General features: G+C 35.6%; 1 protein-coding gene across 1 annotated transcript in view; it reads left to right on the top strand.

Moving 5' to 3' along the window:
* VPS54 (VPS54 subunit of GARP complex) overlaps positions 1 to 16,503 on the top strand; it is an 86,188-nt gene that overhangs the window by 35,441 nt on the left and 34,244 nt on the right. Inside the window, exons 7-10 of the mRNA XM_074207169.1 lie at positions 237 to 622; positions 6,028 to 6,154; positions 8,522 to 8,629; positions 9,490 to 9,545. Of these exons, the coding sequence (XP_074063270.1) occupies positions 237 to 622; positions 6,028 to 6,154; positions 8,522 to 8,629; positions 9,490 to 9,545 (677 nt within the window). The remainder of the gene's footprint in view (positions 1 to 236; positions 623 to 6,027; positions 6,155 to 8,521; positions 8,630 to 9,489; positions 9,546 to 16,503) is intronic.

Raw genomic sequence — 16,503 nt, 5'->3', positions numbered from 1 at the left:
GGGTCATGATGGGAACAAGATTTTAAGAAGTGATAGAGGGGAAGTCAGTAGGAATACAGTTCCTTTTTTTCCTAACTCTTTTTTAAGGTCCACATAAAGGGTGCTACACTCAGCAGATTACCTGAACCAGTGCTCTCATAGAGCTGCCTATGTGATTGTTGTTTCTTTTTATGCACACATTAGAAAACCTATACTTGATCGATAATACCACGCGACTTTTTTTTTTCTTTCTTAAGCTGAGCCATTATCTGGATATTGTGGAAGTAAACATTGCTCATCAGATCTCCCTACGTTCAGAAGCATTTTTTCATGCAATGACCTCTCAGCACGAATTGCAGGACTACCTCAAGAAAACTTCCCAGGCTGTAAAAATGCTTCGAGATAAAATTGCACAGATTGATAAAGTAATGTGTGAAGGCTCTTTGCGCATTTTAAGACTGGCACTTACCAGAAATAACTGTGTAAAAGTGTATAATAAATTGAAGTTAATGGCCACTGTGCACCAGACTCAGCCTACAGTACAGGTGTTGTTATCCACTTCTGAATATGTTGGAGCCTTGGACTTAATAGCAACAACCCAGGAGGTTCTGCAGCAGGAACTTCAGGGCATTCACAGTTTCCGGTATGTATTCAATTATGAATTAGAAATAATATCATACATGGCATGTGTTAAAAATGTTCATTTGAAATATATTTATAATTAAATGAGGGGGAGGGGAAGATGGCTTTTTCCTAGTATTTAATAGTGTTTTCAAGTTTTTAGTGTTGTAATAGTACTAGCAAGCTAAAAGTTCATGTATGTTGCATGGACATTTGGATACAGGTGTAAAACTATCCTAATTGAAGAAATTAATGACTAAATCTTAATATTTGTAGCTGGCTATGTGCAACTTTAAGAATTCAATTATTTTCTGTGACTTGAAATAAGATTGTTAAGGATAAATTAAAGCCCTTTAAAAATCCTATTTGTTCAACTGACTTTCAAGATATAATAACAATTTGATAACTAAGTTTGCCAAAAAACAAAACCAAAAAACTAAAATTTCCTCATTGAGCTAGAAATGACTCAATTACTATATGTTGATGTGGGTTTGTACTAGTGTAACATTTTTTAAAATCCAGACTAAGGATTTCATTAGTACAGAGAACTCTTAATATGGAAATTCGTTCTACTCATGTAAAAGCTTAGTGTGTTAGAGACTTTCTTGAGTTTTTGAGATCAAGTTTTCCTCCTAATAGATATTAGGCCTCTGTCCGTGTGCCATTGCTGCTCATAACTCTTTAAAGAAAATGAAAACCAACTTTTGATGAGTACTTGAGCCAGGTAAGTATGAAATCCTAGTTTAGGGTTCTTCTTTTGAGAATCTTTAGAATAATCTCTTTGTATATTCTTTTGAATTATTTGAAAACATTTTGAAACCATTTCAGCAAAGTTTAATCTTGACTAGTTACTGTAAAGACTGACCCATTTCAATCCACCAAAGCTGACTTCATATGTTTGAGTGTAAATTCTTGTGTAGTGAAAAGAAATTGTACTCCAAAACTATCATGATAAATTTGATGCCAATAGATTTTATTGGCATAGATAATTTAGTAGAATGTATATATACTTCAAACATTAGTTTCAAAGCAGAAAACATTTTTGGATTTACAATAAAATATAATGATCATGACTGCAAGTGAAGCAACCTTTAGACAGATATTTAAAGTGAAGATAATGTGTCTGATGAATAGTATATGGAGCTTCAACTGTAGGTGCTATTTCAATGTCTTGTTTATATTAAAGTATATAGACTCTCTTTATCCAACTGGTATTTTGAGACATAGTTAACATCTTCCCAGCAGGCTAAAATTGATCTTGATTTTAAAGAAACATTTGTACATTTGAGATTGGATTACTACTGTCTTTAATTGTTTTCTTACAAGTGTTACATATTTTTTGTAAGAAAATTTTGAAAGGAAGAGTTGGATTGTGAGATTTAATATTAAGCTAGAATTTGGATCCAAGCTCAGATTAAGATTGGCAAAACAGGAGAAGCTTTAATAGAAGAAATAGAAAATTTTTAAAAATGACTGGGGAGGGAGGTTGATAGGGTATATAGTATAAAGCATAGTAAAATCCAAAAGAATACAGCCAGGTCAGAAATTGAGATGGTAGTCCTGAGCTATTTCATTCCTCCAGAGGGAGGGATGGACCCTAGGGGCAGGAGGTATTTAAATGTCAATGAATTTCAGAGTTCATGTGATCTTAAAGGGTGATAAATTTCTAGAAATGAAGTCCAGGAGTTCAGTCAGGTGGGAAATGATGAGATATCTGCCCTGAGTGCCCTCCTTAAATAATTTGTGATGACTTCTGATTACTTTATTTTACTATAATCTATATTTCCTAACAGTAGATTTTTGACAAGGAGGTATGACCAGTAGAGATCTGAACACTTTGCATTTTATGGGAGACCAACCTTGGATGTATTTTAACATAATAATTGTCACCAAGTTAAAGAGTTTTGTTTAAATTAATAAATTGGTTTTTAAAATAAATTTTCTTCTAATTCAGAGATCATACAGAGTATGATCAATCAGAGTAATACAATTTCTAAGAAAAGGGATTTTCTAATCATAAGTTTCGACTGTGGACTTCTGTCTTGGATTCTTTATTGATTGCTTCACTGGTTCATAACAAACTTTTAGGCAAGTTAATTGAGATTTTCTCCTTCATTTGATTGTTTTATAAATTTTCTTTTAAAATACTCTTATCAGTTCCCAGAACTTGAAATAAGTAAGTCATTTAACCTCTCAGCCTGTTTTTTCATCTGTAAATGGGATAATTGTATTTGTACTACCTGACTCATAGAATTATTATAAAGGAAGTATTTTATAAACTGCAGAGTGTTTTATAAATAGAAACTATTTAGTTCTGAAAAATTACTGTCTTCTTTTGCCAAAAAAATTGCTGTCTGTTTAAAAAAATTGACTGCATGAGGGTGTAGTGGACCTAACTTTAAATTATTAGATATTTTAGATCCTGGGCTTTCCACTAATTAATTGACTTTAGACAAGCCATTAATGGTTTAGGCTATAGTTTCTTCATCTCTTAAATTAAGAAATAGGACTAAAGGACCTTCAAGATAATTTTCAGCTCTAAAATGTGTAATATGTAAGTGTATTATGTGTGGGTCTGTGTGGATATTTTATATCTTTAAAAAAACTTAATATACTCTCCTTTTGCTTCAGTCACTTGTTTTACATGAATTGGTTTTTGAATTCCCAAGATTTGACATAATCTTTAATTCTTCATCATGAAACTATGCTTTTATATTGAGTATTAAGCCTATCTTATGACAAACATACTCTTTTCTTATGTTTACTAGAGTCCATACATTTTCACTTGGATTTAAATTAGATGTATTCCTGAGCCACTGAAACATTTTTTTTTTATCTCTTGGATGCATTTCTTTGTCTTCCTTAACATGTGGCATGGTCTAGGATAGCATTGTAGTATTCTGCCTCTATCTGGAAATTTCTTTACTTCCAGAACAATTTTACTTCTCTGAGTATATCAGTGATTTATCATTATCTCATTGGGGATGAGACTTCTAGGCCCAGGGAAAGTAAGAAATCCTCTAATTTTTTTTTTGAGCATGTATCTTATAGTTTAATGAAGATGCTCACCTGATAGTTTTCACCTGGACTTCTAACAGTTATAGGTTCACCTGAACTCCTAACAAATGGTTTTAGTACTTGAATGAGTTCCATCAATAAAAATTAGCTTTTTCCAATCTTTAGTATTCAAAATCTTTGTAAGTTTTCCCCCATGACAAATGTTTTCTTCATAGCAATGGGTTATCAGTTTATTTATTTTTTTATTTTTTAAAGTACATCTTTCCTAATTTCAAGGAAACTATACTTCACGGGATGTTTTGAAGCAATAATTTGTGACATTTCTCATTTTCAACTATTTTTCTTTATTCTTTATTTTGACTAATCCCTTTCTGTTGAGATTTTGCATGATGCTTTGAAACATGACTTCACACCAACAACCTCTGTACTTGTAATTGTCCTTGATGTGTGATCTTCAAGAGCTAATAGTTTGTACATATCTCTGGAATAACATCCGTAATTAAAAATCACAGAATTTTTCAAAAACCCATAACAAAAGAAAATAATGAATTGTGTATGTGTCATAAAATCTATCACTTAACTGACAAAGAACTAGCTAAACCACTTCAGTCCAGTTTCAGTGGTCAACAATCATCTATATATTCTGAATTAGCCTAGTAGCAGTGGAAGTATATACTCATAACCATTGCTTTTACAAAACCAAAACACATCAAAATTATTGCTAATCCCAAATAAGCTTCACACCACTCTGTGTTTATGTATATGTCCATATATGTGCATATACTCAAACATATTTATAGTTAGTCCATACACATTTATTAATTGCTCACTAAGGGCCAAGCACTGTACTTAGGACTGAGAATGCAAAGAACAGCTAAAACTTTATCACTGTCCTTGAGGAGCTAACATTTTAATGGGCACAACATTCAGGTCCCCGAGTATATAAAATATACATACAGTGTAAATGGGAGGTCACTGCAGAGGGAAAGCACTAGTTGGGGTGAGGTAGTACATTCAGAAAAGTTTTTTTTTTTCAGATTACATGATATTTGAGTTGAGTCTTGAGGAAAGCTGGAGAGAAAGAGGTGAGAAGGGAGAGCATTTCATGCATGGAGGGCAGCCAGGGAAAAGGCCTGGAGTCAGGAGAGGGAGTGTTGTCTGTAAGTAGTAGCAAGAAGGCTAGTATTTCATGGATTGTGGTCTGTATTTAAGAGAGTCAAGTAGAACTTGGAAATAGAGGCAGGGACCAGTTTGTGAATGACTCAGAACATTCAGATAGGTTTTACATGGGATCCTGGAGGTCATAGGGATCCATTCATGAGGACTTGTAGAGTGCTGGGCATGTGGGACATGATCAGACCAGTCCTTTAGGAAGAGGACAACTGAGTGGAGGATAGACTGGACTGGGGAGAGGCATGGAGACCGACCAGAAGGCTCTGATCCTGCACCCTCATGTTTCCTTCTAGGAAAGCGCCTCCTTCATAATTTTATTTTTCATCTTCCTTCTCTTTGTTCCTAGCTGCCTGTTGGACAGCCATTTGGTATCTCAAATAAGATGTATCTGAAATATAACTCACTTTCTCTTTTTGTCTTTTCCTTTTAACCAGGTTTAAACCTTGGATGCATCTTGATTGTACCCCCTTTTAGCTTGCCCTCCAGAACCAACTCAATGCCCAGTCTTATTGACTCTGCTTTTTTAAACATCTCACCCATCTTCTGACTACCAACCTCTAGTTTTCCTATTTCAATTCTATTCTGCCCTTGCTGTCCTCCATCTTCTACATATCTGACTAATTAGTATTTCTAAGACATAGGTCTGACCATAGCACCTTCTGTTCAAGAACTTCTGTGGTTCCCTAGTGTCTTTAGGATAAAATAGAAACTCTTTAGCCTGGCATTAAAGACAACTAAAAATATGACTTTCATGTTCCTTTTTAGATTTATTTTATATTACTCTCCTTTTCATAGTTCATGTTTTTGGAAAACTGATTTCATTTACTCTTTCATCTCTCATTTCTTTGACTTTGCCTGGAGTTTTCTGTGCCTATTAATTCTAGCTTCCTTCAAAACTCAACGTGATGTCACCTCTTACACAAAGCTTTCCTGATCTTCCCAGTTGGTAATGTTCTCTGCCTCTTCCCCCAAGTAGGTTGTAACTTTCCTTTTGAATCTCCATTGTGCTCTGTGTGTGTGTGTGTGTGTGTGTGTGTGTGTGTGTGTGTGTGTGTGTGTGTACAGTACTTTATAAATGATAGACAGTTTTGTTTTAATGTCTTTTTCACTTGTATGTAGAATTAAATTGAAAAAAGTATCTGTTGAAAGACTTTGACTTATTTTTAGGTCTTGTACTAAAAGTGTATTTTTAGGTTTTAATGAATATTTAGATAATTTCTTTGTGTTTCTTTGTAGGCACCTAGGATCACAACTTTGTGAATTAGAAAAATTGATAGATAAAATGATGATTGCAGAATTTTCTACTTATTCTCATAGTGATTTAAATAGACCACTGGAAGATGACTGTCAAATTTTAGAAGAGGTATGTATTTGGAATTATAGAAGAAAAATAAAGTCCCTTCATATAACACATTTCTTGCAAATTAAGTCAAGCAAAAGTTTTGTTGTCTTTGCTTAATCCTTTTTACTGTGTCACAGTCTGTAAGATAGTACATTATAATCTCAGTATTGTCACTGACTAGCTGTGTGACCTCAGGCAAGTCACCTAACCTCTCTAATTGAGTTTCTCCATCTGTCAAATTGGAGAAATGATGTCAGCTATGTTTATAGGTTCTTTTTTTTGACTAGACCTCTAATTTTGTTGATATAAAAGTTTCTAGTAAGAAAATAACCAATGCAGATCATTAACTCTTTTTTAAAAAATTTTTTTGCAAGGCAGTGGGGTTAAGTGGCTTGCCCGAGGCCACACAGCTAGGTAATTATTAAGTGTCTGAGACCGGATTTGAACTCAGGTACTCCTGACTTCAGGGCTGGTGCTCTATCCACTGTGCCACCTAGCTGCCCCAGATCATTAACTCTTAAATACTTTTTAGTTTAAAAAGAGTTTTCTGGAGTATTAGGAGGCTAAGTGACTTTTTTCACAGGAAATATAGTTAGTGGGGGCCTGAAGTGGAACTTGAATCCAGGTGGTCCCTAATGTTGAGGTTCCTTCTGTCTTCACTGTATCGTGTTGTCAAATAATTTTATGTATTTGACAATGCTTTGAAAAATAAAAAATATTCTATAAATACAAGGAATTACTTTAGCTATGTTATTTTGTTACTAATTACAATTCTTTTTGTATGTACTCAGGCATACTCATAAACATCTCGTTTAACAATACTTGTAATACTATATAGTCAAATAGTGCTTTACAGTTTTTAAGATCTTTCTTTACCTTATTAGTTTTGGTTTTTAGTATAAGGTATGAGTTCTGCAGCTTCCACAATTTGGACTATCAGTCCCGGAGAACCCAGAAAAAAGCCACCAAGAAAAATTAAAGAACTCTCACCAGCCACACTAGGTGTCTCAGATTTCATCCACTAATCAAAAGAGAGTTCTTTAGTCCTTTACTCAAAGTCCTTACTCTTCTCTAAGACAGTAATATGTTTAGTAAATGGTTTCCCAGTCCATCAAAAAATAGAAATAGTTATTTAGAAGAGGCATATACTACTCAGATAACAACAAAAGGTGTTAGGAGAACGTGGCAGAGTGAAAGGGAAGAGAAAATAACAGAAAAAACCTGATAGTCTGTGACCAGTTAGAATAGGACTATTTAACTTGATACACCACACTAGCCCTTGAGGGTGATAACTGAATTGATATCCATAATTGCTGCTCCATTAAATTCTGTTCAGTATGCTTTGTGGAAGGAAGGAAGGAGGGAGGGAGGGATAGAGAGAAGATATTTAAATAGTGCCTGCTGTGTATCAGGCACTGTGCTTAACACTTTACAAATATTATCTCATTTGACCCTCACAACCCTGAAAGGTAGGTGCTATTATTATTCACGTTTTACAGTTGAAGAAACTGAGGCAAATAGAAATTAAGTGACTTCCCTAGGATTAAATAGCTGCTAAGTGTCTGAGACTGGATTTGAGCCCAGGTCTTCTTGACTTTACATCCAGTGCTCTATCCATCCAGAGAAATTTTAGAATATTATATTTTAGTTAACTTTTCTTCCAAAATCATTAATATTTTTGGTGGTAAGGCAGTGGGGTTAAGTGACTTACCCAAGGCCACACAGCTAGGTAATTATTAAGTGTCTGAAGTCGGATTTGAACTCAGGTATTCCTGACTCCAGGGTCGGTTCTCTATCCACTGCGCCACCTAGCTGCCCCCAAGATCATTAATATTTTTAAAGTGCTTCCTTTACTTTTTTTTTGGTGTTTCGTTTTTTTGAAAAATTTCTTATGTGGAATACTTCCTCTGATGCTGTCAAGCAAATGAGAACTTTTAGATATGATATGAAAAGTGTTGCATAAGTATTTAAAATGTGATATATGGTAAGGAAGATATGGTTATATCAAGTGGATTGCCATGTTCAGATCTGTGCAGCAAAGAAAGATCAAAGTTGTTCATGGGATTTGTGATTTTTTCATGTATTTTAGAAACATTCTTAAAAAATAGCCAGACTTTCTTTTGCCACATCAGCCTCAGTTGAACTGTTTTGGTACAATAGGATTCATCTGCATTAAGGCATTTGTTCAAAAACTAGAAGAAAGAATAACAAAGAATTGCTTTCTTTTTTTCACCGATTAGTAGGGAATATCATTTGCTGACTAGAGAATCTGGTCTCTAGGTGATCAAGTCCATCCTATTGAATATTGCTACTCTTGAACAGGGTTAGTTGTTTTATTCATTAGGTATTTTGAAATGTGAGTTATTAATACTATCCTTCTTTTAATAGGAAAGACTAGTATCACTTATATTTGGACTTTTAAAACAAAGAAAACTCAATTTTTTAGAAATTTATGGTGAAGAGATGATTATTACAGCAAAGAATATCATCAAACAGGTAATGGCACTTTTTTTTGAAATTTTTGTTTATGTTTGAAGTAAACCTATAGTATGAATTTGGATGATAAAATGTGGGTGTTTGCTTGTCATTCCTGTTCTTTGTTTTGTTTTTTACTTGGATTAAGACTAACTCTCCATGGTTGAGTTTATCATCTGTGAAATATAAAATATATTACTGAAAGACTAATTTACTACCAATAAATTGAATATTATATATATATATATATTATATATTTATAAATGTAGGGTTCTTATTTAAAGGGAACAACATTTCATAGCTTATTCTCACACTTTATAGTTTTTGAAATGTCTTTTAAAAAATTCCCAATTTCTTATGGGTATGTAAACACAATTTTTATTCCAGATAATAGTGTATTTTGAGGATTAGGAATTCTTTCAACTGATGCTAGTAATGGTAATAGTGACACATTGCTTAGGCTGTATCATGATAAGTAAAATATGCTAGGAGATCTGCTCTACTGAGTATCTAATACATCCATTCTTCAATTAAATTATCAAATTAAGTGCCTTAATTTACTGCCAATAAAGATATTATGACAGAATTATTTAGCCTAAGTTTTATAGCCATATTTTAACCCTTATGATTACCTTGTGTTTCCTTGAATTATTTCATGGATTTTAATATCATGGTGGTAAAATATTGTTAAGTCTATTGTGTAACCTTGGTTTTTACACATCTTAAACAGTTTTAAGAAGTTTTAATTTAAATAATTTTACTCAGAAGAATACTTATACTTGCATATACCAATGAAAGAAATATTTGTATAATACAGTAAGAATGTTGTTATAATGCCATAGGAACAAATAAGCAAATATCTTTTTTTTTTAACTTTTCAGTGTGTGATTAATACAGTTTCACAGATAGAAGAAATAGACACAGAAGTTGTTGTGAAGTAAGTATAAATTCAGATTTGGGAATGGCATGGGGATATTAAATGCCTTAAGTGCAAGTAATAAAAACTAACCCTGGACAGTTAAAGTAACCTTTGTGTAATTATCAGAACACTCAGAAAATCTTTAAAGGCTAGCTTCTCAGATCTACCATATAATTAATGGAATCATAGCTTTTTTTAAAAAAATTATTTATTTATTTTTTAATTTAATATTTATTCTCATTTTGTACAAATAATTTTTTTACATTAATAAAATATTCTTGTTTAAGAGTAAATGAAATATCCCCTCCCCCCCATAAATATAGATTTGCTTGAGTGATAAAGTAAAGGGGAGAGAAAAAAAATTAAAATTAAAAAAAATAATAGTAATAATTGTAGGTATGGCCAGGTGGTGCAATGGATGGAGCACCAGCCCTGGAGCCATGAGCACCTGAGCCCACATCCGGCCCCGTACACCCAACAATCACCCAGCCATGTGACATGCAAGCCACCCGAACCCCACTGCCCTGCAAAAACCAAAAAAAAAAAAAGAAAAAAGATCCAAAATAAAATAAAATAGTAATAATAGTAGGGGTGGCTGGGTGGTGGACAGAGCATTGGCCCTTGAGCCAGGAGCACCCAGGTCCAAATCCAGCGTCAGACACCCAACGATCACCCTGCTATGCGGCCCCAGGCAGGCCCCCCCAGCTCCATTTGCCCTGAACCCCCCCCAAAATTAATAATAATTGTTGTTCCAACCCCAACAACTCTGTCGCAGGGTAGATCACATTCTTTATAAGTCCATGACAAAAGTTACTTCCATATTTTTTCACCTATTTCAGCTATTGCTGATCGCAACTCCCTCCTTTTGTATTTCTCCAGTATCATGTACTATATTTTCTCTCTCCTTTCACTCTGACTCTGCCGTAGGGTAGCTGAGTGGTGCAGCAGACAGATCCCTGGTCCTGAGGCCAAGAGGCCCCGGGCCCCCCTACCACCCTTAGGCCCAGCATCCACCTGGCCCTATCGTCCCGGACAGGCCATCCAATCCCAGCCCCTTGCAAGATGTAAAAAAGAAAATGTGTTATATTTGACCACTCTCCCCCCGAGGTCCATCCTCTCCTCCCTCACTCACATCACCCCCTTCCCCCTGTCCTCCCCTCCTTATTCCAGATGCCTATACCCCATTGAGTATATATGCTGTTTCCTCTCCTAGCCACCTCTGATGAGAGTGAAGATTCCCTCATTCCTCCTTGCCTTCCTGCCTTCCACATCATTGCAATAGCTCATTGTAATAAAGAAAAATCTTATTCTATGAAATATCTTGGCCTATTCCCCCCTCTCCTTTTTCTTTCTCCCATTACATTTCCCTTTTTTTCTATTGACTCCATTTTTACACTATATTTTATCTTCAAATTCAGCTTTCTCTTGTGCTTCAACTATAAAAGCTCCTTCTCCCTGCTCTATTAACTGAGAAGGTTCATATGAGTATTATCAGTGTCATTTTTTTATATAGGAATACATGCAGTTCATCATCATTAAGTCCCTCATATTTCCCCCTTCTCCTCCAATCTGTATGTTTCACCTGAGTCCTGTATCTGAAGATCAAACCTTCTGTTCAGCTCTGGCTATTCCAATAGGAACATTTGAAATTCCCCAGTTCATTGAAAGTCCATCTTTTTCACTGGAAGAGGACATTCATTTTTGCTGAGTAGTTCATTCTCGGTTGCATTCCAAGCTCTTTTGCCTTCCGGTATATTCTATTCCAAGCCCTACGAGCTTTTAATGTAGTTGCTGCTAAGTCCTGTGTTATCCTGACTGCAGCTCCACGGTATTTGAACTGTGTCCTTCTGGCTGCTTGTAATATTTTCTCTTTGACTTGGGAGTTCTGGAACTTGGCTATCATATTCCTAGGGGTTGGTTTTTTGGGATCTCTTTCTCGGAGGGATCAGTGGAGTCTCTCCATTTCTATTTTGCCTTCTGCTTCTAGAATATCAGGGCAATTTTCCTGTAGTAATTCTTTGAAAATGATGTCAAGGCTCTTTTCCTGATCATGACTTTCAGGTATTCCAATAATTTTTAAATTATCTTTCCTAAGTCTGTTTTCCATATCAGTTGTTTTTTCAATGAGATATTTCACATTTTCTTCTAATTTTTCATTTTTTTGGTTTTGAAGTATTGATTCCTGATTTCTGGTAAATTCATCATTCTCCCTGAATTCTATTCTTTGTCTGAAGGATTTGTTCTCCTCAGAGAGTTTTCTTATCTCTTTTTTCCATCTGGCCAATTTTGCTTTTTTAAAGCATTCTTCTTCTCAATAACTTTTTGAACTGTTTTATCCATTTGACCTAAGCTGGTTTTTAGCATGCTATTTTCTTCAGCATTTTTTTGGATTTCCTTGACTAAGCTGCTGACTTCATTTTCATGTTTTTCCTGCATCTCTCTCCTTTCTTTTCCCAGTTTTTCTTCCAACTCCCTCATTTCATTTTCAAAGTCTTTTTTTGAGCTCTGTCATAGCCTGAGCCCAATTTCTGTTTTTCTTGGAGTCTTTTAGATGCAGGAGCTTGTGCTTCCTCATCTTCAGACTGAGTATTTTGATCCTTCTTGGGCTCATATGCAAAATATTTCTCAATGGTGTTCCTCTTTTTTCTCTGCTTGCTCATTTTCCCATTCTGAGCCTGGTTTTGGGGTGCTTCCTGAGCTTTTGGGACCTCCCACAAGGCCCTCAGTGTGTGAGGCTCTGTCCTCTCTCCTGGTCTGTGAATGACCATATGCGCCTCCCTCTGCCATGGGGCTAAAGTGGAGGGGGCCCCTGCTGTTCTATGGGAGGGCCTAGACTGCGATCAGGATCTGAATGTGGTCAGAGCCCCAGAGTCCTGTTCCAGGGACAGAACTCTGCAGTCTCTCTCTTCACTCCCCTCCCTAGGTTCAATGGGCTCATGCCCTGGGGCTCCTGCTTATGGGCTCGCCTGCTTCTGTTCCTGGATCTGGGCTGCAGAAAGACCACTTTGCTTGCTGTGTGCCCTGAGGGCTGGGTTTCACGTGCTTGCTCTGGCAGAGGCCCCCCCTTTCCCCCAATTTGTGCCAGGTGCTCCCTGGGGCGTAGCTCAGGAGACTCCCCTGCTGCTGTGAGCCACGGCTCCCAGTGCTCTGGGGCTGCCTCCGGGAGGCTGAAGTTCTTTTGCTCCAGTGGGCCACCCCTCTGGTGGGCTGCCCCTCCAACCCTGGGGAGCGGAGCCTTTCTGCTCTTTTCCAGGTTACCTTGAGTAGGAGAACTGCCTGATTGGGTCCCTCTGTGGGTTTTGTCTCTCGAAAATTTAGTTAGAGTCCTTAGCTTATGAGTTTTATGAGAGAAGCGCCTAAGACAGGATCCGTTCTTGTCGCCATCTTGGCTCTGCCCTGAATCATAGCCTTTTATTAGATGCCACTGAATAGTGTGAAGTCAGCTCTGAGTTATTGAATACTTATTCCCACCACTTATTTTTCATTTTTCCTTGTTTTCATTCAGTTTTATCCTCATTTAGAAAAGAATAATAAAAATCCTTTCCACTCCAACAAATAACACTTTAATCAGGATCTATATGACCTCTTACCAGGAGTATGGTGAAATGGTGTTTCTATTTCTACAGTCCTTTTGCCACACCGCTATGCACTGAGGCTACTTTGATCATATTACTCTGCTACTGTAATATCTTTATTAACTTCATCTAAAAAATAATTTTTCTCCATCTCTACAAGTTTGATCAGGATCTAAATGAAATGTTAGCTCTTTCATGAAATCTTTTACTCTAAATGAAAATGATATCTTACAATTAAAATTCCTTAGAGCACCTTGCCTCTATCTCTTCTTAGCACTTACGTTATCCTTTGTATTTTGTTATTTGTATACATGTATTTAGAACAGTATCTTTATTTCTTATGTTCTGCCTCAGAGCCTCTCTCTTCCATTGAGCCTTTCTTCATTCCTTCTTTCTTGAATCTCTGTCACTGTAATTTAATCTCTATCCCTTATTTAGTTATAAACTTTTAAAAACAGAAAAATAGATCAGTGTAACAATACATGAGAAACAATTTACCTTAATAATTGAACATAAATTACAATTTGCCAAGAATTACCAGGAAAACTAGAAAGAAGTTTGACCAAAATTATGTTTATATAACATCTTATAAACTCAGAATGATGTGCAACTTTGAAGACTGTGCCATAAAAAAGCAGAAGAGATTGAATGAATGAAAGAGCATTTGTTTAGTGCTTACTGTATACTAATTCCTGGGACTAAAAATATAAAAAAATGAGATAGTCTTTTTTCTCATGAGGATTTTGATTGGGGGGATCCAAAACTTAAAGCAGAGTTCACTTCAAGGAATGTGAAAAGACCCATAAATCAGCAGAGTATGTGGTTTGTACAACCCAGATGTAAAACACCACTTTAGTATATGAGAGCAGGTAGATTGAAAGGCCTGATGAATGGCCCCTTTACTCTCCCTGTCTGTCCAGATAGGATCTGTAGGAACCAGGGCCAAGGTATTGGCAAAAGGAAAGCAAGAGGGAAGAGAACTACTTCGGCAGTTCTTTTTGATTGGATGCCCTGGATGAAATCAGTGTGACAGCTCCACCTGGCCTGGGGGTCATGCATAAACCCCAAAGTCTTTCCCCAGGGGATAGGGAGAACATTAATAGAATTCTCAAGTTAAGACATGTAAACTCTTTGACTCTATGAAATATTGTTCCAAATCATTAATAATAGTAATAATAATAGAAATGAAAATCATAGTAACTCTGAAGTTTCATCTGCAAGTTGACAAAAGAAATGGCAGATGGGGAAGATTTCTGGGAAGAAAGATACAGTAATACATTGTTGGTTGAGCTATGAATTGACCTAGCCTTTTTGAAAATTGCATATAGTTTGTAATTATGCTTAAAAAGTGAGTAAATTCCATAACCTTTGATCCAGAGATGTCAGTGCTAGGCCCAAGAAAATAAAAGACTGAAAGGATTCGTATATACTTCAAAATATTTTATGCAGTACTTATTGTGGTACCAAAGAATTAGGGCAAAGTAGATGCCCATTGATTAGGAAATGGTTCAACAAATTGTGGTACATAAATGTTGATTAGTTTTTCCAATTATAGGTAAAGATAGTTTTCAGCATTCATTTTTTAAAGTTTTCTCCCTTCTATCCTACTTTTCCCTCCTCCCTAAGATAGCAAGTAATCTGATATAGGTTATACATACACAATCATGTTACACAGTCATGCTGTGAAAGAAGAATTGGAACAAAAGAGAAAAATCATCAGAAAAACAAATTTTAAAAAAAATGAAAATAGTATGTTTTGATCTGTGTTCCAGATTCATTAGTTCTTTCTCTGGATATGATAGCTCTCTCTTTCTTTCTTTCTTTCTTTCTTTCTTTCTTTCTTTCTTTCTTTCTTTCTTTCTTTCTTCCTTCCTTCCTTCCTTCCTTCCTTCCTTCCTTCCTTTCCTTCCTTTCCTTCTTTCCTTCCTTCCTTCCTTCCTTCCTTCCTTCCTTCCTTCCTTCCTTCCTTCCTTCCTTCCTTCCTTCCTTCCTTCCTTCCTTCCTTCCTTCCTTCTTTCTTTCTTTCTTTCTTTCTTTCTTTCTTTCTTTCTTGACAAGGCAATGGGGTTAAGTGGTTTGCCCAAGGTACACAGCTAGGTAATTATTAAATGTCTGAGACTGAATTTGAATTCAGGTCCTCCTGACTCCAGGGCAGTGCTCTATCCACTGGCCACTTAGCCTCCTCTTGATGTTATTCTCCATCACAATTCTTTTAGAATTGATCATCACACAATGTTGCTATTACTGTGTACAATGCTGTCTTGGTTCTGTTCACCTCCCTCAACATTAGTTCAGGTTTCTTATAAAACAATAACACTCCATTACATTCTTATTTAGTCATTCCCCAATTGATGGGCATCTCTTCAATTTCCAATTCTTTGCCACAACAAAAAAAGCTGCTAGTAATATTTTTGTACCCATGGGTCTTTCCCCCCATTTTATGATCTCTTTGGCATACAGATGTGATATATAAATGTAATGAATGTGTCATAATTTGTTTTAGCCATTTCATAAGAGATGAAAACTGAAGATTTCTGAAAAGCTTTTCATTCATATTATGAACTGATGTAGAGTGAAATTAGCAGAGCTAGGGGAACATATCTAATGACAATGACAACGTTAACTACTGGATATACAAATTGTGGTATATGAATGCAATGAAATATTATTCTGTAAGAAATATTGAATAGGCAGATTTCATAAAAACTCAGATAACTTAAATGAACTGATGCTGAGTGAAGTGAGTAAAGTCAGCAAAACTATGTACACAATAACAGCAACACTGTGATGACCAACTATGATGGACTTAACTCTTCTCAACAATACCTTGATCAAAGACAGTTCTAAGGAATTATGATGAAAAATGCCATCCACATTCTGAGAAAGAACTGAAATCTGAATACAGATCAAAACATACTGTTTTCACTTTAATTTGTTTTTTGTTTTTTTTTTCTCATAATTTTTCCCCTTTGTTTTGATTCTTGTTTCTCAGCATGACTAATGTGAAAATATGTGCAACATATGTATATGTATATATACATGTATTTATACATATTTACATGTATAACCTATATCAGAGTACTTACTATCTTGGGAGGGGGGGGAGGAGGGAGAAAACCTTACAAAAGTAAATGTTGAAAATTGTCTTTACATATAATTAGAAAAATAAGTTAATAGAAACTAAAAATAATAACAATGAAAATAACAAAAAAAATCAGTGAAGCTGAATCCCATATAATTATAATGACCAAGCCTGGCTCCAAAGAAGAGATGAAAAATATGTATTTTTCATGAGTGTGGAGAATTTACATAGCCTGTTAGGCTGGGTCTGTATATTTCATTTTGCTAGGCTGTTTTCTCCTCTTTTTTCTCTGTTATAAGGGATGGCTTGCTGGACGGAG

Source organism: Macrotis lagotis, chromosome 1, assembly GCF_037893015.1.
Source record: "Macrotis lagotis isolate mMagLag1 chromosome 1, bilby.v1.9.chrom.fasta, whole genome shotgun sequence".
NCBI lineage: Eukaryota > Metazoa > Chordata > Mammalia > Peramelemorphia > Peramelidae > Macrotis > Macrotis lagotis.
Note: the sequence above shows the minus strand (reverse complement) of the source record. Positions and strands in the feature narration are given on the sequence as shown.